The 23662-nt window shown below is 40.6% G+C and overlaps 1 protein-coding gene across 2 annotated transcripts; it reads right to left on the minus strand.

Annotated features, from left to right (window-relative positions):
- Window positions 1-143: 143 nt before the first annotated feature.
- Window positions 144-22816, minus strand: ACSL5 (acyl-CoA synthetase long chain family member 5). 2 transcript variants are annotated; one of them, XM_005505177.3, is made up of 21 exons: window positions 22705-22816; window positions 13225-13413; window positions 12567-12675; window positions 11839-11903; window positions 11660-11761; window positions 11269-11368; window positions 9910-10088; window positions 9202-9234; window positions 8930-8981; window positions 8316-8389; window positions 7803-7880; window positions 6731-6865; window positions 6132-6266; window positions 5962-6057; window positions 5364-5436; window positions 4405-4493; window positions 4208-4324; window positions 3653-3796; window positions 2557-2658; window positions 1513-1584; window positions 144-1097 (listed from the first exon to the last, which is right to left on the minus strand). In XM_005505177.3, the coding sequence occupies exons 2-21, from the start codon at window positions 13378-13380 to the stop codon at window positions 957-959; spliced, it is 2052 nt and encodes a 683-aa protein (XP_005505234.2). In that variant the 5' UTR covers window positions 13381-13413; window positions 22705-22816; the 3' UTR covers window positions 144-956. The 2 variants fall into 2 exon arrangements, with proteins under 2 accessions (XP_005505234.2, XP_005505235.2); XM_005505178.3 differs by lacking the exon at window positions 22705-22816 and adding an exon at window positions 19185-19339.
- Window positions 22817-23662: the final 846 nt, after the last annotated feature.

Consider the following 23662-nt stretch of genomic DNA (forward strand, 5'->3'; position numbering starts at 1 on the left):
GAGCTATGGCTGAGCACTGCCAGCATAGGAAACGAGTTGGCTTTCTGCAGCAGTCGTGTTCTAGCTGCAGCTGTACATAACCAGGCAGCAGTAAACCTTGCAGCTGACAGTCTGGTTGCAGCAGAGAAGCATCTCACACAGGCTTTGGTTTTATTGTGCATTTACAATTTATTGCATCCTATATCCTTCAGAATGACAGCTAAAGTATTCCACTTATCAGGCTCAGATTCTTAAGTGTAGATGCTTTATAACTGCCATTACATTTAAGAACACGTGCAAAACCTGATCCAGTGCCTCCCATGCTACAGTATAATTTAAGTTTGCTTTAGACACATGTAATTCATAAACCAGTTGATGCCAGGCTACTCATTTTCATTAAAAACATCCTATAGTATGTGGGTCCAGGGCTAGGAACAGGAAATTCACTTCTGTATTTGCTGAACAGATGTTAAGCTCCAACACCTATTGTGACAGCTGGAGTTGAGACAGGTTATAGTTCAAAAACCAAGTTTCCACTCAGGATGCTATCTCCCCCGCAAAAAAAACACATGTAACTGCATGAAAGAGTTCGGTCTGATTGCAGATCAATCCACAAAAGGTCATAATGTTCATAGTTGGAGCAGGAAAACAAGATTTACTTTTGACAAGAAGAAATGCATACAGCTTCCTTAAACGCTGAGGCTCTTGAGTACTTTTGCACTTCAGGTGCAGTCCAAGGAAGATGAAAGTTCTGGCTTGGCCTAGACAGCTGATGCTTAGTCCTATAAGATGTGAATGCTGCCAGTTGTCAGTTATCCTATAGCCATCTTCACCTGAAAGTCATTTTTCTCAGGATACCAGAAATAAAACATTTAAGTTCTCCTTGCTCCCCTCCACTCATGCATGTGTTCTTCATGGATCATGTAGTGTCACAGATTTGTTTGGATACTCCATGCAGTTTAATTTAAACTGGTTGCTTATTCCTGGGCACTCAAATAGAGGGCCTCAATCTGTGTCTGGAAAAGTTTAACAAGCTCTGCTCGCTTTGCCTTCAGTGTTGGTGTCAAGAGTCCATTTTCTACAGAGAACATCTCTGTGTGGATGTACAGGTCTTTAACCTATAAAAAGAAAATAATTTAGCACATGACAATTACTTAGAGGACAAACAGTCCTTCTCAGCTTCCTTGAGCTCATTTTAAGGACTCACTCTAACTAAGCTAACTTTTGATATAAGTGAAATTCCTTTTGGCTGACACAGCAAGAGAATAGGCTAGAACAGCAGTACATATCTTGCAGCTTATGGTGAGCCTCTGCTCTGTTTCATGGCAATTCCTACTGTTGCCCTGTACAGCCACCTGTCTCTTGGTCAAGAAACAGGCAGCCAGTCAGTGTTTCACCACCTGCTTCAAGCGGTTGTCCAGGGAAGCTGCCTTAGGGCCCATCCTGGCACAGTCCATAACAGGAATGAAGACTTCCCAGCCATTGTGTTAGCAATACAGGTGCTTGTGAGAGGCAGGATTTGGAAGTACTTACTTGTTCAAAGGATTTAAGGCCAGCCTCTCTCCCCAGTCTGACCATATCTTCTAAAATAGCTTTCTTCACTGCCTAGAAGAAAGAACAGGAGCAGAGTGGTAAAGCTGCCATTTTATAATTGCAATTCAAGACCATACCCATTGCCCAGACAGTGAAAACTGAGGTTGGCAAGAATACATGTACATATTTCAACATCCAAGGTCTTTCATATTAAGGCCACTACAAGGTCATGTCTATCATCTGATTGGAAAAAAAAAAACAGTGATAACCTTTGAAACATCAGGAGACACAGAATCACAGAATCGACTGGGTTAGAAAAGACCTCAGAGATCATCGAGTCCAACCCTTGGTCCAACTCTAGTCCGTTTACTAGATCATGGCACTAATAGCCATGTCCAATCTCAGTTTAAAAACCTCCAGGGACGGCGAGTCCACTACCTCCCTGGGCAGCCATTCCAATGCCTGACCACTCTCTCTGTAAAGAATTTCTTTCTAATATCCAGCCTAAATTTCCCCTGGTAGAGTTTAAGCCCATGCCCCCTTGTCCTATTGCTAACTGCCTGGGAGAAGAGACCAATCCCCACCTGGCTATAACTTCCCTTCAGGTAGTTATAGAGAGTGATGAGGTCACCTCTAAGCCTCCTCTTCTCCAGACTAAACAACCCCAGCTCCCTCAGCCTCTCCCCATAGGTCTTATGTTCAAGTCCCTTCACCAGTCGTGTTGCTCTCCTCTGGACCCGCTCCAGCACTTCAATGTCTTTCCTGAACTGAGGGGCCCAGAACTGAACACAATACTCCAGGTGTGGCCTCACCAATGCAGAGTACAGGGGAAGGATCACTGCCCTTGTCCTGCTGACCACGCTGTTTTTGATACACCTATACCTAGTTCCAGTTTTTACTGTGAGGCTGCCTTTGCGTGACTCGCCCAGTATTAATCCAGTTTAACTTAACAAAAAGGTGGAAAGAATGAAGTCAAAACAATACAAGACTGGACTTCAGAACTAAGTTCTAGCTGTAACCCACTAGAAACATAAAGCCACTCACTGCATTTTTGCAGAGATCTTCATAGGAACCTTTTATTCCCAGTTTGGCTGCAAATCCTGGAAGCATCTCAGGATCAGGAACCACTATACCTATTAGGAAAGACTGAAAAGAAGTGGAAATAATCATGTTGAGACCAAGATGAGAAATTATTTTGTCTATGACAACTTGATTGGGGACAATGTCTATATAACAAGCCACATCTACATCCCCATCTATTTCCAGAGTTTGGAAGGTAGCTACAAGGACTTTCACATCACTTCTCTGAGTTCTGACAGCAGTAGTTGAAGTACTAATGCAGTTTGTTATGTGTGCTGAATGCTCCAGCAATTACTTTTTGCTGCTTTCCAAACTGAAGATTGGCCTCTGCTTGCATAGGTGACACCTCTGTGGCAAAGGAGTGGAGAAGCCACCCTGCTATGAAGAAAGGCTGAGAGAGTTAGGGTTGTTAAGGCTAGAGAAGAGAAGGCTCTGGGGACACCATATGACAGCTTTTTAATACTTAAAAGGGGCTTATAAGGAAGATGAGGAAACACTTTTTATTAGGGCCTGTTACAACAGGACAAAGGGTAATGGCTTTAAACTAAAAGAGAATAGATTTAGACTAGATATAGGAAGAAATCTTTTACAATAAAGGTGGTGAAACACTGGCACAAGTTGCCCAGGGAGGTGGTAGATGCCCCATTCCTAGAAACATTCAGGGTCAGGCTGGACAGTGCTCTGAGCAATCTGATCTGGGTGAAGATGCCCCTGCTCATTGCAGGGGGGGTTGGAGTAAATGACCTGTGAAGGTCCCTTCCAATCCAAACTATTCTATGAATCTACAATTTTAAACTGTACAGAGGTGAGCTGACCTGACATACTAATCCCATACAAGTATGTAATTAGCCTTTACCCTGCTTGCAACTTGATGCCAAGATCTCCTTTCCTTTGGTGCCAATTAGAAAGGTTATAGATGCAAAAGAATATTCTATAAACATGGCACTTTCAGAAACAGATTGTGCTCAAGGCCTCTTGTATATGCATACATTTATGCACTCATCTTCCAGAGCTCATTGTGGGAGGATCTTACAGGGTGCTCATTCCCAACATCACTTACCCTCAGGCTTTCCCCATGTACAAAGACCTGGGCTACAGGAGCACTTCTGATATAGACATTTTCTATCTTCTCTGGAGCAATGTATTCTCCTTGTGCAAGCTTAAATATATTCTTCTTCCTATCAATGATCTTCAGCGTTCCATTCTAGAAGTTAAAGGTAGAGGCCATTAATTTAAAGTCTGTCTTGCTTCTACAAGAAGATAATAGGATTGGTTTTATTGTATGAAAGGCACATGCTAATCTGGAACTGGTCTTTGCTCTCTATAGAGAAGGGTACTGTCTAATTTCTCCAGTTAGCTGAGGATATGATTAGATACTTCCTTTATTCTCCTCTGATAGAAATCAAGATACTTTGTTCTTCGCTGTGGAAGTGACAGCCTTAGCTACTGGCCTAACAGGTGTTATTTGAGATCTTGTAACCTAATTGGTCTTTGAAGCTTTGCCTGCAGTTACTTGGCAAACAATAACAATATTAACTTCTCCAGCTTTTCAGATGACTGTAAACTAGCCAGGAATGCAGATCCAAGGGGTGGTTTGTATTAAGCAATTACTCACTGGCAACCATTTCCCTATGTCTCCAGTGTGGAGCCAGCCATCTTTGTCAATTGCTTCTGCTGTCTTCTCATCATCTTTCAGATAACCCTTGAACACATTTGGCCCTTTAATGCAGACCTATAGCAAGCAGAGAACACTGTTAGTCACCAAGTCTTACGTTTCAGTATTTCCTGGCACACACAGGAGATGGCACCTACCTCGCCTTCATTGTTAGATGAGAAGTAGTTCATTTCTTCCACATCATCTAGTTTTACAATATTACAAGCCAGAGGGGCTCCAACATGGCCTAAGAGGGGAAGAAAAAAAAAAAAAGTTATGTTTTTCAGATTCTGCTCGCAGTTGGTCCTATTTGATCTAAAGCTAGAAAGACTAGGTCTTGAAGTGAGATGGGAGAACTCAGGTGCTTCCTACATATGAAAGACTTCAGTGATAGTTGATAATGTCTCTTCGTTCACTGCTTTAGCAAGAGCCAGTACTGTTTAAAGGTATCTGACAAGGTTTTCAGTAAAGTTATTGTAATGCTGTTTTCAGACAGTCAATGCAAGATAATTAGCAGCTAAGTCTCAATGGTTAGAGCCATTTATTGGTGTAATCAGCCACACCAACCATGTACCACATTTGCCTCCAAGGAATTACCTCATAGACCCTGGTATTCATTTGCATTTCATCTTCTCATTAAGCTCCACAGTTACTGTGTTCTCAAAGATAGTGACTTGAGTTTGAATTTAGAATACCCAATATTAAAAATATCCTTGCTACAATGAAAGCTAAATCTTCAAAGTCAGGTAGTCCTTCAGAAAAACAGTCAAGTATCATGTCTGATATTTTAGTCACGTTTCCTGGAGTAAAACAAGATATTTGGGAGCTAAAGGTAGTTTCTTAAAGCCATGTGGGAAGCCCTTGTCCAATTTGCTCAGCTCTGTAAAGACACTCCTTTCCGGTACACTGGGACAGGGTCTAAGCTGATTTATATCGCTTTTACTTGAGTCAAGAATTTTGGTACTGTTAAGCAACAGTGACTGTTGCTGCCAAGAATCACTTTGAGGTCAAGCACTCAGGATTTAACTTTCATTGAACTAAAAGCAGTAGAGCACCTAAGCTTGAGTCTCACTTTGTTGACAGCTGTGAGAGAGTTTCTAGGTCTTGGCTACCATACCTGTTGTCCAGTCTCCAGGCATTGAAAAAGTGCATCCAGCTGAGCATTCAGTCTGGCCATAAGCTTCAAAGACCTGAGTGAAAAAGGATTAACATTCTTTGAACATCAAGTCCTTGGTGTGAAAGAGTTCAGTTTCAACTATGCCTATGCTCAGATTGTCTTCTTAAGAACAAAGGAAGCCAAGACAATCTTAGCCTTTAAGACTTCTTGGTCTTATTGGTGTAACGAAGTTCAAAGCAAGGTTTGGATTAGTGGTCACCTCATTCTCTGAACTTTGTTCTCACATGTACTACATGGGAGCTCATTGACTATCAGGATAAACCACAAAGCTCAGAGGCAGCTGCCTGACTCAAGAGCTGCATGTTCCTATTTCTGCTGCTCTGTTCCTCTCCCTGGAGCCTACAGGATAGGTTTTGGTAGTGTAGTTTGAGGCCAGCCCTGCAGAATTTTGTTCCTGTTAGTTAACTCAGATCAAACAAACTGTAAATACTGAAAGCAATCTCCCTAAGAACAGTCTGAGCTGGACCACAGCTGTATCACTAGTCACTTATTTGAGCATAATCAAACAGGTCTTTCTTTAAGAAAAAGCTCAGCTTACCTGACAGCCCAATGCAGCTCTAAGAAATGTCAGAACAGAGGGAGATATAGGGGCTGCGCCTGTTACCATTATACGCACTCTTCCACCCATTGTTTCCTACAAGTGAAATAGAAGCCATCAGATCTTCCGAAAGAACACTGACCAGGTTACTTACACTTGGAATAATTTACCTGAACTTTTTTGAAGATTAGCTGATCCCAAATGCTGTCATTTCGAATTATGCCCTGTTTTATTTCAGCCATCTTCATAATGACAGCGAAGTTTAGCAGGCAACGTTTCACTGGGCTCTTTGCACCACTTTGTATCTGCAAGGAAAAGTATTGGTGACTCGGTTTTAACTCACATGTGTACCTCCAGTTCTTGCTTTGTTAGGAGGCACCATATCTCACTTCAATGCTCTAGGATCTGTCTTCACTACTCTCCTGATCTAGGAGGTGAACCAATGGGCAATATTAACTTGTGTTACTGCTGAGATTCAAAGCTACAGCTGAAGTGAGCCAGCATTACACTTGCTTCATTTGCATTCCAACAGTAAACAAACTGTCTCTGAACAGCAACAGGCTTGGCCTAGTCATGACTGGGTACACTGTTCTTATACTGCAGGTCCCAGGGCTCTTCCCATCTCCTCCAAAAGGATTTTAAACAATTCCCCCTGCTAAAGACTAACTAACTACTGGCAGTGTTATGATGCACTCAATATTTATTTAAACTTGTATGCTTGCTTAAGTGTATGAACATGAAGAAAATTTAGCTAAAATCACTCACATACCTTGTCATATATTCTATTGAGCAATCTTGGTACAACTGGAAATAACGTTGGCTTCAAGGTTTTCATGTCATCTGTTAGTAACTTGATGTCTCCTTGGAAGAAGCCTACTCTTCCTCCACAGCTGTATATCACAGCCTAAAAATTGACCATACTAAACTTAGTCAAGGATAATTCCTAGCTTCATTAGCCGTAAGTATTTGTCTATGGAAAGCAGCATGACTTCCAGTGTCAGGAAAGTTCTTCTGTGAATAGGTTTTCAAATACAGTAAAAGGTATGATACCTTTCTATAATTTGATTTATAGAAGCTCAGATGCATAAATTAAGTTCTAGCATGCAACTTTGATTTGTAACCCATGAGCACCACAAAACAAAGCTTCACATTATGATTGAATACAATTAATATGAACTTCACATTTGTAACAGCTATTTTAATATCTTCTTGAATTACCTAGAAACTTAAAAACAAGCAACAGAAGAATTTAACAGCTTGACAAGGAACAGAACAAAACACATTCTGTTTTAAATACTGGACTGGGAACTGAGGTTGAGTCTGTTCTGAGACCTTTACATGTGTAAGATTTAAATCCTGCCACAAAGTTGCTAATGTTCGCTGTAGAAACATTCTACAACATGCTGGAGGAAGAGCATCAGTTGGAAGACTAGAACTTCATCTTGGGAAATGGGCAGGATGACACAGCCCAGCAGAGTAAACAGTGACAAACGCACCACTATTTACCTCTGAGTACTAAACCCACTGGTCTTAAACTGCTTCCTCTTCACGTATTAGCTTTCACTGTGTTTGACTAAGGACTTGATGCTGATAATTTTCCTTGCTGATTGCTTAGTAAATCAGAGTCTCAGTGAGGCTGGACTGAAGAACAAAGCTTCACTTAATGAAGATAGCTCTATCTTGGAGAAGTAACTAGGTATTATTTAGTTAGATCAGAGGTTTTATTTTTGTTAGGTGGTCTTAAGCAGTTAGGTATGGCTTCTAACAAATATTGCTGTCTGAATTAGTTCACACATCCAAGATCTTATGCAGAAGCTTAGTAGCACATACAGTCTGCTTACCTGTACAACTCTCTCAAACATGTGAGCCAAGGGAAGGTAGGAAATGCTGACATCTGAACTTGTGACCTCAGTTGTGTTCTAGAGGGGGAAGAAAAGAAGATTAACACCCCCCATGCCTGCTTGAGTTACTCTTAAGTAGAAAGCAAATGAAGTTTGGATCAATTTGAGTACTTCGAAAAAGGTAGTCCAAGTGACTGAGGCTCATCCATCACCTCTTAAATTTGCAGCTGTAACTCAGCCATACTAGACCAAAATTAGTTTTGTTAATACTTGGAACAGGGTGGTTTAGTACTCTTGGCATTTAAGGACTGAGGCATTGTAGAATAACTTCAGAGTAGAAGTTTTTGTTTAAGCTTAAGCCAAGTTTCTTGCAATACTATCACCCATTGAAATATGGGCACTTAGGAAAGCGCAAGTTTGCTGGGAGTGAATAGTTTGCAGAAAATGCCCAAATTTAAGCTAGCTTAATGACTGAGTGACATAGCCTAGAAATCACCATTAGCAGTACCTTACCTCTGTGCATCTAAGGAAGGCAGCAACATTTGAAACAACATTTTCATGTGTCAACATGGCTCCTTTAGGGTTACCTTCGGAGAGATCGAGCAAAATCAGCTGTGGCTCTGGCTGTTGCTGCTTTGAGTTTCCCATACCTTGTTTGGCTCAGTTTGAACTAACTTGGTATTAGGCTCAGTCATGGCATGCACTGTCTTAAGAGACTACAAATGTGCCTCAACTTGAGCACTTTCAGCCATGGATATTATATAAAGGAAGTGTCTACAGAGTAGGGGTAGCACAGAGAATGCTGAAACAAGATGTTTCCCTAGCCCCTGTGGATCAGAGTACAGACACAACTAAACAAACAATCTCTAACATTAAGACCCTGCATTTTTCATAGGGTAAGACAACATGAAGTTGGCTATTCTTCCCCCCATGTCTAAGAAGCTTTGTCACTACAAAGTCAAGTGCACTAAGATAAAGTCCCAAGTAAAACTGCAGTAGTGGCTTGAGACTGCTCTAATCTACTGGTTTACTTGTACATTGTTCACATCTCCCCTTTTTATGCTAGAAAGCTATTTTTCTCAGCACTGGGAAACTGGTTTAGTGGGGAAGCATAACTATTCTCTTACCTGTGGTTCCACTTGTAAAACACACAATGCAAAGATCTTCAGGCTTAGGAGGCTAGAGGAAAAAAGCTAAGTAAGCTCAACTGAATAAGGATTTTGTTGCTTATTAGTCTCTACATACACTTCCTAAAGTGGCCTGAGCCAGGAATCCTGCTTGGGAAAAGCAAGACAAGATAGATACAAAAAAATCCTGGCAGCCTACTCTATTAGCAGCATGCAAGAGGGCTTTTCAGAGACTAATTTTCCAAGTTCATAACTGTTCCAGAGATACTTACAACTGGTTCTGCGATGTTGTTTCTTCCCAGCTCCTGTGTTAGAGAGAAAACACAGCTTAACAATTGCAACAGAGATGCACAACAACAGTAGATAAATATGTAATTGCATTTCAGATAACATATGTTTTTACTTTGCATCTTGATACTCTGTCTCATTCAGAGATGTTGGTCTTCCAGAATTTAATACACACCACTTGAAAAACCTGGCTCCTGGTGTTGTAGAAAGCACAGTGTATAGAAATGGATCAGAAATACTTCAGGAATTTGGAATTCATGAATAGAGAGATTTCATTTTATTTTATATAGGCCACATCTCATACTTTGTTTATGCATCATATCTGGAAGACTAGGCCTAGTATTGGCATGTCAAAGCAGCCAGTAATTTGCACTTACATTTCAATTAGACTCAATTGCCAGCTTAGAAGCCTGTTAAAACCGCACTATGAATTAAGCTAAGAAAGTCTTCAGTTTAATGTGTATTGACTGTCCACAACACATGCACACAACTTCAATCAGTGGTTTGAACTCCGCAGGTCCATTTGGCTAAATACATTAAGTTTCAAAATGACCACTCATCAAGATCTCAGGTACAGGAGTGACAGCTGGATAGCGCTTATATTAAAGTGTCATTGTTGCCAGAGAAGGTTCAGATGTCTAGCTGGCAAGGTATTCCTCTGCAAGATCAAGCAGAAGCCTTTAGTCACCTACCTCAACCTCCTGCAGTGCTATAATTTCAACTCTGACTTTATCTCCTCTGTCCTTGAGCTCCTTATCAAAGAGATCCATGAGAATTATAGTCTTCAGACATGGCATCTTTTCTTTCTCACAGTTCTCAAGCAAGATCTGTGCCTTCTCAGGCTTGTCACAGATCACTATGCTTATGTCACCTACAGAAAATACATTTCAGAAATCTGTTTAGAAGGCATGAGGCTAGTAAGTGACAGCTTAGTAGCACATACATTTAAAACAAACCAATGCTATGTTCTAAAAGCCATTTGCATTTGTTTATATGGATTCAGTGGCTGGCTTACAGTGCTAAGAAGGTTCCTCCTACCATGGCCACTGATCAGGCAAACTTAATATTCTAGCTATATAAAGTGAGGGCAAATGCTGAGGAACTGAAGACAAATATCTTCAGTCACAGTGAAGACAGACATTTAAACTTTTAGTATTGCCATAAAAGCTCAGAATTCTCCTCACTGCTTGTTTAGGTTCAGCCATCTTCCTTAAATCTAAAGAAATCTAGACATGTTTGAAAGAGGCAGGTAAAATTCTTGAGTTAATGCCTCAACTTCCCTACATGTGCAATTACAAAAGCATTTCCCATTAAGACAGCAGAGGAACTGGATTTGCCTGAACATGCTGTTCCCTTAGTAAGTCACAGTTGTGTAGTCCCAAGGCAAGACCTGTTCGCAAGGTTCACCAGCATAACTGTTGAAGTGATTTTGTTTGGCAAATCCTATTTATGGGTTGGATGCCAGATCACTGTGACAGCAGTGGATGTTTTTCCCTCTCTACTGGTTCCCCTCAGACTGGGGAAAGCAAGTTTGAAGATTTATTAAAGCTTCCTCACCATTTTCTCCCATGCTAGTTGTTGCTTCCATAGAACAGAAGGCCCTAACCACATAGGTTAAACAGATTTAGGCATATCTTTACTCCTCCACTCTTTACATCCTACAGCTTCAAATCAGAGACACACATCTAATCTTAATTTGCATGCAAGCCTGTCCACATTGCCTGATTGTTTGGCAGTGTGGGAGTTGAAGATTGCAAAACCTCAAATAGCAAATAGCTGAGCCCTCTGATTGTAGGATGGTCCACAGAATCTAGCAGGTCTTTAGTGGACTTTCTCTCAAGACACTAAGAGGCATAGGAAGCCCACTGGCTTCTAAGTATTGAACCTGTCCCCTGCAAAGCAGTTTCATTTACAGAAATTGTCTATAAAAGTATAGGAGTAGTAAGGTTAAAGCTACTCCGATTTTTCCAACAAATTTCCTTGAACTTCAGCCTCCTCAAAACAAAGCTTCTCAGAGAAATCATTATGAAATAGTGAAAGTTAATATTTACCTTTGTTAACAATGTATAGAATGGCCTCTGGCCCCAGCGTGTCATAGAGTGGAACAGCAACCATTGAGTAAGTATAGCAGGCGTACTCTGAAATGATCCACTGAAGAGAGAAAAAAAAAGTACAGCTAAGGCAATCCAGCAGCTTACAAGAGAGGAGATTCATACAATTTGACTACCCCATGCACACAGTATTAGTGGGGGTTGTATAAGGAACAGATCCATGAGATTCTTGAACTAGAGAGAGCTCAAGATCAGTTTGTAACAGGGGAACTGGGAAGGGAAAAGCCAGTTGTGATTGCTCCTCATGTGGCCTCAAGCTATTTAAATACAGATCCTCCTCTCTCCAAGAGGTCAAAGTATTCTGGGAAAGAACATTCAATTTGTTGCTTACCTCAGGCCTATTTTGAGCAAAAATGCCAATCAACTGGTTTGGTGATGGTTTGCATCCTTTTTGCAGAAGCCCTGACCCCAGGTATTGAGCTCTGTCCAAAACCTGTAAGAAATTTTTCCCCACTTCAGTGCTATAAGACAGGATCCCAAATTAAATCATCTGTCATATGCAATACTCACTTGTTTATATGTCAGCCACTGATAAGGTTGGTTGGGTTTTCTGTAGCCTAAACAGTTGCCATTTCCTAATGGAAGAGTTCAGAAAGGCAATTGTAAAGCTTAGTACTCAAGTTGCACAAAACTTAAATGCACCACTTCAAGTGGGAAATATTTTCAGTCAGATATCCAGCTAACTGCATGGAGCATGGAAGTGCACAGTGTCCATAGTTAAGCACTCTGTCCAAAACAAGACTGTAGGACTGTTGGCTTTATGCTTCCAAGCAATACTTCCAATATCTGGTGATATTTTCCCCATGTCACAACCCAGGTGAGACTGAAACAGCTTGCAAACCATCATATATTCCCACATATGGGAGCCCTGAAGTTGCATGTGCACAAATTCATACCTATATTAAGTAGGTAGTAATTTTTGCACTAAAACCCACACCATAAGCCAAAGCAGAGGTGTTTCCATCCCAGCTCCATCTGATGCTTTGTATAAGCTGACTTTTCAAACTATTTTCATAAGCTTCTGATGTTTGTTCCTGCCCAGTCTGACAACTAGAACTACTTCTAAATCAGTGGGGGAAAAAAAGAGTAGAATATGGTAACTTGTCTCTCCACCCCACAGCAGACTAGGAAAGCTTTTGCTAGCCTGTATTATTGCTACAGACAAGAGGCAAGGCAAAACAGCTGGAATTTTATTTATTTGTGATAGGCAAGTACAAACTAGCAGATGCAAAGCTTACCAGAAGTATGCATTCCTCTCTGGAAAACTTCATACAAGGTTTTACTGTCTTCAAAGTAATAAGAAAGCAGGTTATTATCTGTCAAAATTGCACTTCTTCTGGCTCCTCCCTAGGAACAGAGCACACTTATGAAACACTGTAGAACAGACACAGTATCATTTGTTCCTCAGCCTTTCTTCCAGCAAACCCCTTCAAAGCATTTAAATAGCATTGCATTGTTAGTGAAGTCTCATCTTCCTTCCTGATTTTGATCTACTCAGTCATCAGTCATATGCAGAGGAATTTTCTAGATGACCTAGATCAATAGTCAATTACAGGTTATCAGAGCGACCTTAAATAAGATTGAGTGCTACAACTTGCCTGGTTACATGAAGTCAAGCATTGTAGTTAAAGCACCTTCCTCAAAGCTGATGCAAAACACTTAAAATACAGAAAAAAAAGCTCAGTGACAACTGAGGCCATCTGGTATAAAGCCCACCCAACCCTGTTTGGTTTCTTACTCTTAGTGCGTTAAGACTTCCCTTCTCCCCACCGCAACGCTAAGTTGTAGACCTGGCAGAAAAGGCTGTGTATATCAGACAGGAGTTTCCAGAATGCATCAATATTCAGATTGGGCTTCTCAAAATATTCCACGCTCACAAGCAGAATAAGGATTTACCTCAATTCCTATTGACTGCTTGTTCAAGTCAACAGGAGGCCAAAGAGGTTTTGGCCTGCTTATCACCCACAGGAAGACACCAGCTCCAAATACAATAAGACTAATCAATGCTGGTGTTGGGAGCGGCGAGAACAAGACTTGAAGTATCCAGATCATTGTGCTGGATCAGTGGAGCAGCCAGAGTTGAACCTGAAACAAACAGCAGATTTAGTAGACATGAGGTAGAAGCACTCACTTCCTATAAGCCACAGTTACTTAAGCAGTTTGTTAAGCAATACTACAAATTATTTCAGCAGTTTGCCTGTAAAGAGTCCTGGTACAATAATGAAGCATGCTTCAGGTCTCAAGTCTCAAGTCACCTGTCCCCATTAAATATCAATCCATGCTGTATCCACCTCCACAAAAAGCTGAAGCCTGAAGAAGTCATACAAGGAAGATATGTCAATACTTTCTATTCAAGAGTAAAAATCTGCCTAAGGAAAACAAGTATACAGTTTCCCAAATTGAGTATAAAAAAATGCCTAGAGTTGAGTGATGTGAGTAGTGGAAGTAAGAAAACTCAATATTGCTAAAATGAGGGGTATTGCTAAAATATACCTAAGTGTAACAAACATGTCAAAGTCCACAGAACAAGCAGTACCTTCATGATAAAGTGCTCTTACTGGAGAGCAGGATCTATGCTGGACAAGTATTTCAGACACTGAAAGTGTGTTCAAGTCAAAACTGTGAAAGTTAGTGGGTGTGGTGACCTGGAAGGCAATGTGTACAACGGAAGTCTAGCTGGAGAACACTGCAGCAGTTCTGCTGCTCGCATCCTCCAGAGACTCCTCCTTCAAGAGCAGGGAAATAACTGAAAAAGGAGGATTTTTTAATAAAAGACAAAGAGACATCTACCTCAGCCTTTAAAAAAAAAAAAAGTACTTTAATCTCTTCTGGTATGTTTAAGATTTAATAGCCCAGACACATCTAGCACAGGTCACCGCTTTTTGTCTGAATCAACTCAGATCTCTCCAGCTTATCTTTGCTAGTATCTAATAGGTATGCAGGACATGACAAACATCACACTCTTCAAGACTAATAACCACACCTTTCATACAGAATCAAGGGAACCTTGTCAGTAGATTATATGTCAGCAACTAAATCACTGGACAAGTAGAACACCAGGCATTCTGGAGCAATGGGCTCTAGTTACTCTTTAACTATAATTCCAAGTTGAAGGTATTTTCCAAACTGTTAGCATGTTTATCTAGACACCCAAGACAGAATTTTGGTCTCTGAGCCAAGACTGATCAGAATTACATGACCCATATCTGGTTTACGGTTTTGTAGTTTTCACTTTACAGTGGCTGTGTTAATTGGCAATCGTGATGTGTTCTCAGGTGAGAGAAGGCATGCTTTGCCTGCTCAGGAGCTGCATAAGGGTACCTTGGAGCCTTGTCATCGAGTCCAAGCTGCCAAAAGCATGTCACCTGTGTATCTGAAAAGTACCAACTCCTTAGACATCTTTTCTCCAAGCCTTATTTACAAGGTGTCCTCCAAACCCCTAACCTTGGTTTCATCTATTGAGAGTCCAACAAAATTGTGCAACAGCAAGAAAGGCAGGAACAGCTGCCTTGTCACTCTGTACTGATTGACACTTCCAATTACTGGGCATATCACACCTAAGCAGCACAAACCTGCTCTTTCTGCAGCACAGGGTATTACCCACCTCCACACCCTTCCTTTGGCTTTTATCAACTGAGCCTGGAAGAAAAAAAAACAAAATCCCCTAAAACCAGGTCAGCTGATCACGTTTATATTCAGGGCAAAGCCGCTGAATGGTCTAGGGTCTAGCACTGCTCCATTTGGAAGACTGAAGATAATTATAAAGTGAATTTGGCAATCAGCTGATATTTGATTTCTACATTTGACCTTGTAACCCATTACTGGAACAGTTAGTAAGCAGCTTTCTGTAGGTGATTAAACAGTATCTGGTTCACAATGTGTCAGCCACTTCCTCTTTTGTTACCATGAAAAACTCACTTTATAGCGTGAACACTGAGGCAGCTCCACTCTCCACTCTGAAGAGGAGATCAATATACAAACTTTATTCCTTTAACTCAGAGCCCACTACTAGATCCAAGTGACATGTTTAGTGGGTTATCAGAGAACTCATGTTCAAATCCCCTGAATTCTGATTAATAGCGATCAGCTTGGGCTGTTTTTCAGTCTTTTTTGCATCCCCAGATGTGCTAAAAGGAGTCTGCACTCAGTGCATTTCAGATGACTCTTCCCTGGACATAAAAGTTTTTCAGCCAGCAGTAAGACAGTTACATGCAAGCAACAGAAGATACCACATGCCTGCATAGCTGTATCTGTTTTAATGGCTGATGTGTGCTCTCATGTTCATTTTAATTGTAATTTTAAGAAAATTTCCCAGAAACCAGGAAGAATTATCATGGTAGAGTTAATAAACAGAACTGGGAATCACATCTATAGCACAAAGTCCTCTACTATAACTTATTAACACTGATTAGTATTAACACTGGCTAATCAGACAGATCAGTGCAATTGTCACAAATAGCTAGTGCCTGCTACACAGACTTATTTGACAGAAAATTAGAGGACAATAGTCTGACCTTCTTGTGGTAAGAATCAGAGAACCCACAAACCCCAAATGCTCCATGCAGCAGTAGGTAAGTCACTGAAAAGCTGCCAGTCAGGGCATTCTCATCTCCTCACTGATCCACACGCAAGGCGGTTTGTGCTAAGACATCTAGGAAGACTGAACATCAGGCCCTGAAGGATAAAGATGCTTGAAGCAAAGAACTCAAAATCCAGAGGGAACACCTGATCAAGTGTGAGAAAGGCCTGAAGACAATTAAATGCAGCAAAGCTTTTGCCTTCAGAGTCTGAACTGATTTCACAAGTTTCTCACATAGAGAAAAGAAACTTTACAGTGTAACCTAACCAGCATCTCTATAGTTAGTCAAGGATGATTTTTTTCAGTTATAAGCCAAATGGATTTTTAATTTAAAGAAAAACCTGTTGACAATTTTATCTCTAAAGCCTGGGAAGTACTGTATGGTCGTTTGCTTCTAGTGCTGTGGGCTGGGGGGGAGCTTTTTGTTTTCTCAGGTTTGGGGTTTAGTTTGCTGTTGTTTGCTTGGTTTTGTTTGATTTGTTTGTTTGTTTAATTTTCTTTGTGTTTGTTTTTTTGTTTTGGTGTTGTTTTTTTTTCAGTTCATAACTGTCTTCATTAGCCCACTTACAATACTGGACAAAACTATGCATATGAAAGTCAAAAACCTAACATCTTTTAAAGCCACAGAAGTTAGCATGCCAAAAAAGCACAAATGCCTAGATCTTGTTCACAATACATAAAAAAATGCATTTCATATCTGAAAGACTGTTTTCAGTTCCCCTGCTTTATTTATAGAATACTGACATTGTTTCACTTTCACTTTCCAGCCGTGTTTCCTCCGACAGGCTCTAGTCCCTCCCAGCAGGGCACATCGGGTGTGTTACTCAAGCTGCAGCACAGGACTGTCAGGAAATCTGTCTCAATTCCCAGCAACGGGACAGTTATTTCCTATGCCTACAGCTTCTGCTGTAACTACTTGTAAAATCCAAGTCACTGCTAGTTAATCACCTCTGGTATCCTCCAAAAGCCACGTAATCCTGTTGCCCTCAAAGCAGAAGATCCAGCAGAAACAACAGGAGTCAGTACGTAATGGAGTTTTCTGTCCATAGGAAAAGCACAGCTCTACCTTAGATGTGTTCTATCGAGCAACTACAACCAGAGCTTAAGCCATAGATTCAAGTGAGCTATATGTACATAATACCTGATCTATATCAACTGAATGAAAACTCAACTCAGTGCAGCATTAGACAAAGCCAGAGCATTTTTTGCTAGACACCAGCTTCCACTGCAGGGTAAGTCTGAGCAACAGCTGCTTTCTTAAGCATGCAGGGGTAGAAAACCTGAAACCCTTGAGTTGTGAAAGGCTCAGCTCCTGGTGACCAGAAAAATACAAAATGCACAGGATATCTCAAACCACCTGTTAGCAGTCTTGTGCAACAAGATGCTAGGCAGTTGAAGTGTACTTAGATTGTCTGTCCAGATCAACAGTCAGGGATAAGATGCACTAGGCTCCAGAGTGCAAAGGCTTAGTTTTTATCATAAGAGATTACAGTGATACCATTTACAGCTTTGAGTTCAGGAGTACACGTTCTCATTTGTATTGTACCCCCCACCTCAACCTCCACAACAACTTGTTCACTAGCTACAAGGAGTGAAACAGTAATTCTCCATCCTCTCCAAGTCAGAAGATTCTCTCCACTGCAAAGTGAATAAGCTTTTTGCATCCAAGTACACAAATATGAAGAAAGAAATCAGTGTCATCTCTATCACATTAGTTCTTTACAGACAGCAAAGCAACCTCTGATACTTGCACTATTTCAGAAGAAACAGTCATCCACTGCCCAGGAGAATGTTTTCTAGAATTATGTCCTTTGTCTCAAGTTCATCGTAGAAACAGTTCACATATGCTTTTGAGGTGATCATAAGAACTGGTTCATCAGCATCAATAAGGTAATAACTCTTGCCAAGTAAGAAGAATGGTGTACAACCAACTACACTAGGGTCACTAATTAATTAGTTAACAACAAGTAGCTCACTGTTTACATTTGCTTACACACTGCAGCTCTTGCCTGGTGTCCTGCAGATGTGAGATACTGTGCCACTTCTTACTCCTTGCAAGTGTTATATCCCATCCTCCTCCAGCTGCAACAAAGAGGAGTCTTGTGTTCCTGCACAGTTAGGAACATCTAACTGGTAGCACCCAGAGAGAAGCTAAAGTGCAAAAGCTCAGCACTGATGGCTGAACAGAGCCATGTGAAAACCACAAAGCAAAATCCACAGTAACTTGCATTATGCCTACGATACACTTCAGCTTTGCTTTCAGAGTACCTCTTCAGAAAGTCAGAGCCAAACAGTTCAAGCACCCTTTGATTTTGGCTGAGAAATGCTCTGCTGGGGGTGGGAAAGAACGAGGCATCGGTAACGCGCTTTCAGGAAGTGTCAGTACTCCGTGGTTTCACACTGCGTGTTACAGGCTATTTCTGGGCCTTGTGCACAAAACCTATCAAACTCAAGCTTTCAGTATACCTAAATAAAAAGACTATTTTCTATAAAGATTTTTATTGTGCCTGATATTACTGTCCCTCCAGCAGGAGGACAATGACACCACTTAGTGCTAGAAGTAGCTCTGTCAAATAAACTGAAAAGTTAAGTTTTCATTTATTTTTTTTTTTTATATCAGGCTTTCTCCTTGAAAACTTCCTATTTAGAAAGACAGCCCATGTTCAATTAGCCCTTTGAAGTCTTGAAAAGTTTAAAAAATAGTCAGTATGATGAGCTCTGTTACTGTTTATACTATCAGATAACACAGGATCACACTCTGGCAAATCACACATGTATTTACAACATTATATTAATAGGAAGTTATGTCTAGACACACAAGCATGGTTTAAAGAGCTAGAACGAAAGCTCAACTTCAAAATTCACACAGAAGTCCTAAAAAAGCTAGAATACTATCAGGAAATAGCTTATATAGCCATGCAAGGAAAAGGTAGTACTAGAAACATCTAGATATTTGTTTTTTATCACTACATATTATTACAGCACTTACATTACAAAGAGCAAAGAACATACATATATCTGAACCTAACCCAGCAGAAAGTTAACATCTAACTGATAGCACACTACTACAGGTGCCCTAACAGGCTCCCAAAAAACCCTTTATCACAAACCCTGCAGCTAATCACTAGGCTTGCATGTAGGTTTTAGTAACGCCCATATAAAAAAAACCAAACAAGCCCACGAGCAATAAGACAAATAAAAGCAAAACTTCACCACTTATACAGAAAGCATTTTGAAGTAAATACAGAGATAGAAACCAATAATCAAAACCACCTACCATTCTGAAGACAGGACAGGAATCTAACTTGTTTTCTTTAAGTAAAGAGGAGCCTTACAAGCAGAGCAGCAAACCAACACCCATTAGGTGACACACATCTTAAAAACTACAGTTGGTTCCCTCTCCCGGTTTAAATAAATCAGCAAGCAGAAAAGCATGCTGGGAAGGGAGCGTATAAATGGGAGGAACTTGCATAAGGGAACTGAGTGATTAGAAAAAAAACCCAACACACTATACAGGAAGTTGTTGACTTTTTGTGTTTGTTGATGAAAAGAGCCTAAAGTTTACACATTTCTGAAGAGCTAAATGAAAAGTAAACAAAGCCTTTTAGAATTATATTTTTCATTTATTATTGATAATCTATTTTCTCTTTTTTTTTTTTTTTCTGTGTATAAAGCTGTACTCCCAACAATAGAAGTTTTCTATTTATGGCTCTCTGTGTGTTAAGCTGAGCAGAGCTTTATAGCCTGTAATACTGACAAAATGTTTTAGGTATGGTGTTTCTCATATAATGCTGTCACTTGCTCATGGGCTGGATTTCTGTTTCTGCTTGTGATTTTGGTTTAGTTGTTTTTGGTGGGATTTTTGTGTGTTATCTTAGGTTTTTTGTTGTTTGTTTGGGTTTTTGTGTGTGTGTTTATGGGATTTTTTTGTGTCTGGTTTTGTTTTTTGTGTGCATGTTTTAGGGGTTTTTTGCATGTTGGTTGGTTGTTTTCCTTTCCCCAGAAGCTACCTCATTCTTTCTGCTGTGTTACAGGTTTAATGTGTGCAATTGTTTATACAAGGTAACAGTGAATCATCTTTTAAACTTCAGGTTTTTTTTCTTGCTATGACAGAGACTTTCCTTATGGCTTTACAGTTGCATTTCTTTGTTTAAAAGCTTATAGCTGCTGCAGTTTCTTTTATTGTCTCTGATACCTGTCTAATGTAACTGGAATTTTGCAGCAAGTTTGGAGGAGTGGAGAGACAGTAGCTTCACCTATCTCTCTTCTTTAGTGCCTTGATCTTAGATCTTGGAACTATTTTCCCACTTAACAATTTGCTTATCTGAATGTTTTTCTGTGCTGCATGATTTCAGAAAAAATCTGCTTAGCTAGACTAACTGTAGATAGGACGGAATAATATAGCATGTACTTACATCCAGAATAGAACCTGTCCTGGACCTTGGCTTGCTAAAACACATGGGCTCTACTAATTGCAATTATGGTTTTATTGCTGCTGTAAACTTTATGCTACCCAGATAAAGCTAACTTACACTGTAATTAGGGTGTTATTTAACAATACAGATATACAGGGTGTTTCAAAAAGATAGACCAAATTCAAAATAAGATACTACTTTGAAACTGGGTCTATCTTTTTGAAATACCCTGTACTTTTGGGAAAGCTGAGGTTTAATTCCCTGATTTTGCTGTAAGCTTTACATGAAGATGAAAAAGAAGTAGCTTGTTCTGCATGAAATTCCTCTGCCTTTGGTTTTGCCTACCCAGATCTGTTCATGTGGCATCTGAGTGAAGCTGTGATGTTCAGCTTTAGTAGTGCCAGTCAGGGCGCACTTAGGCTTAGGGAAAGGCAAAGCCTCCGATGGAGAAAGGTCAGACTCCCAGCCAGCTCCGTTATTACCTTCTTCAAGCACTTCTGAGGATTTTCCACCTTCATATATCTGGCCTCAGGCTGTTATTTTTCCAGGAGGAAGAGAAAAAGCATTGAACTTGCCCTGTCTCTGATCAGCTGTTGGGTAGCAATGGTGTGTGTCTCAGCTACATCAGCCAGGAGCCCAGTGTGTGGTGTGGAGGTCCCTGAGCTGCTGAGGTTACACTGTGCTGCCTGGATGCAGTGGGTCTCACATTGGATTAAGGGATGCACGTAGAAAAGCCTTGGGGAGGGCAACTTCTCCTTAATGATTGGTTCTGTTTAATGCTCAGCTGATGCTCTTTCCATGGTATGCATAAGAAATGACTTGCAAACTTTGAGGCTTCTAATTTTGATAGTGCCTCAAATTATCTGATTAACTCTAGATTTTTATGAGACACAAATCCATTTGTTGCTAATAATTCTCTGCTAAGAAATAAGGCAGAGTAATGAATAACTGAACCTTGGTTTCTTTTTGTACATGTATATAAAAAGAACACCCACATCTTGTCCCTGTTCATTGCAGGGGATTTGGACTACATGACCTTTGAAGATTCCTTCCAAACCAAACTATTCTGTGATCTTTCATACCCATTAGCAAATCGAGATGAGCAGTAGGTAGTGTATGTGTATGGAGAATGCAAGTTTTTTTTCCTTTCTGTTGTCACTGTCACAACAGGTTTGCATAGAGGATGGATAAGATGAACTTTTATAATAAACCTTAAGGTCATGGCACAACATGAGCTTTTGCTATCCAAAAAAGCTAAAATAGCCCATCTACATATAGCAAATAGCAGAGGATGTAAATAAACAAAGGGGAAGCATTAGCCCAATGTACAATTTTCTGTTTTCACTTGAAGACTTGGGTCTAAATTTTGTGAGTGTGGGCTTGCTTTATTTAAAGGGTTTTTGAATTCCAGTCTGTTTCCTTAATGCTATGAAAATAATAACTCTTTATTGCTCTGCTATATTTTTAAGGACAGCCTTCTGGCTTATGTAAAGCAGAGTAATTGCACATGGATATAAATTATCTTCTCAGAGCATAAATGGGTTCCTTGGAGAAGGCAGCATGGAGGAGACAGTGGGCTCATGACCTAGAAGAGCAGCAAGCTTTGTGCCAGTTCCCTTACTTGCAGCTTGATTTCTGCTTAATCTTTGTCTGTGCAATCCTCTCCTTTGGGACAGCTGCAGCTCTTTACACAAGCAGGAGCTTGGAGAAGGCTCCATCTCTATAGCTACACCAAGCACTTGCACCAAGGTGATGGCAGCAGTCTGGTGTGCCATACTGTAGGATCTGTGCTTTTAAAGCTTTTAAAAAGTCATTATAGCCACCTTCTGTGTTCTTAGTTAGGAATTAAGGAAGGTAGTAAATGTTGCCAGTAAGCTTGTGTGTGTAAATTATCTAGCATATAACAAGTTTTTACTGAAAAGATTTTAAAACCTGTCCACAATGCTGTGGAACCAAATGATTCTTCTATTTCTGGAACTCTGTTTTAAACATGAGTCTGAATGGGAGCCTAGCACTGGTACCCTGTGCACTGTATCTTTAAATAGACATAACTAACAGACTGATAAGAAAATGGCTTCAGCCTGGGTGGTAGTCAGGTTTCCAGCTGCAGCCAGTCTATAGTAACAGGGAAGCAATCAGGTGGTTGCTCTTGCTCAGGCTGTGATTTCTGTGTATGCTGCCCCCAAGCCCAGATTTGATTCTTTAATAACATGCAGCCAATTACACAGCTGTTCCCTTTAACAGCACAGAGTGTGAGGAATGGGTTGGATCCAGGCATTGCAGCAAATTAAGGCTGTCATCCCACTTGCAGTACTTCTCTGCAGGATCAAGAAGCCAAACACTTGGGAAAAAACAGGTTCTGATCACGAAAGATTTACTTACCTTCCTTCAGCCCTGGAGGAGGGTGGAGGGTCCTGTGCAGCTTGTGTCCTTCACCGCTTTACAACTCCAAGTGGGTGTCCAAGGGCCGGTGCTTCCCCAGCTCCTGTGGCGGGACTAAGTTCCGAATCATCAGTGTGTGGCTTTAATAAACAGGTAACACTGCACCCAGGTAAACTTTGAACCTGCATTGCAACAGGTTCAAAGGTAAAGAAAAAAAAAAAAATCAAATATAAAGAGCAATTTTGGCTGGTTAGAAATGTTAAACATAAAACTCTTGCGTAAGAGCTTTAGAAGAGAGCAGCATACTGTGAAAGAGAACCCCAGCCCTGCGAAACCTGCACGCCTGAGTTTTTAATAGGACTCTCATTTAATCTGAGTGTTCATGGGGCACTCAATAAGTATGTTTCAACTGAGGAAAGGTTCCTCTTCAATTGCGCTTTTAGAAGCAAACATATTCTGCTATTTTTCCCTACTGCTTTGTGGAAGAACGTCTCCTTAATCACATCTGGCTGCTGGGACGTGGGTTTCCTTTTACAGCTCAAGTGATCCATGAAGTAGCACATTTCTTTACGGCAGGAGCTCGAAGTGTAGTTGGGATGTATGGGACCTGGTTTTCTTGCCTTTCTTTTGAAGTTGTGCAAAGTATATTTTGTTTGCTGGACTGGCAAGAAGGCTAGGCCTGCTTCATCAGAGTTTTCTTGTGTCAAGTGATTTTTTTTTTTTCTTGATTTATGAAATGGGAGAAACAAATCTGCTGTGCTTAATGTTGCTTGAGAAGGACTCAGCGGTGAGGTGGGCTGGCTGGTGGAGCTTTTTGGTTTCACTTCCAAAGGCTGTAGATGTGATCTTTGGAAGAAGCTTGTTCCTCATAACCCAAGATATGAGGCTAAATACCAAAGTCCTTTCAGCGCTCACTTAATACTGTCAGAACTGGTCCAGATAATGAAGATTTTGTTGA

The sequence above is a fragment of the Columba livia genome, chromosome 6 (genome assembly GCF_036013475.1).
Source record: "Columba livia isolate bColLiv1 breed racing homer chromosome 6, bColLiv1.pat.W.v2, whole genome shotgun sequence".
NCBI classification, from domain to species: Eukaryota; Metazoa; Chordata; class Aves; order Columbiformes; family Columbidae; genus Columba; species Columba livia.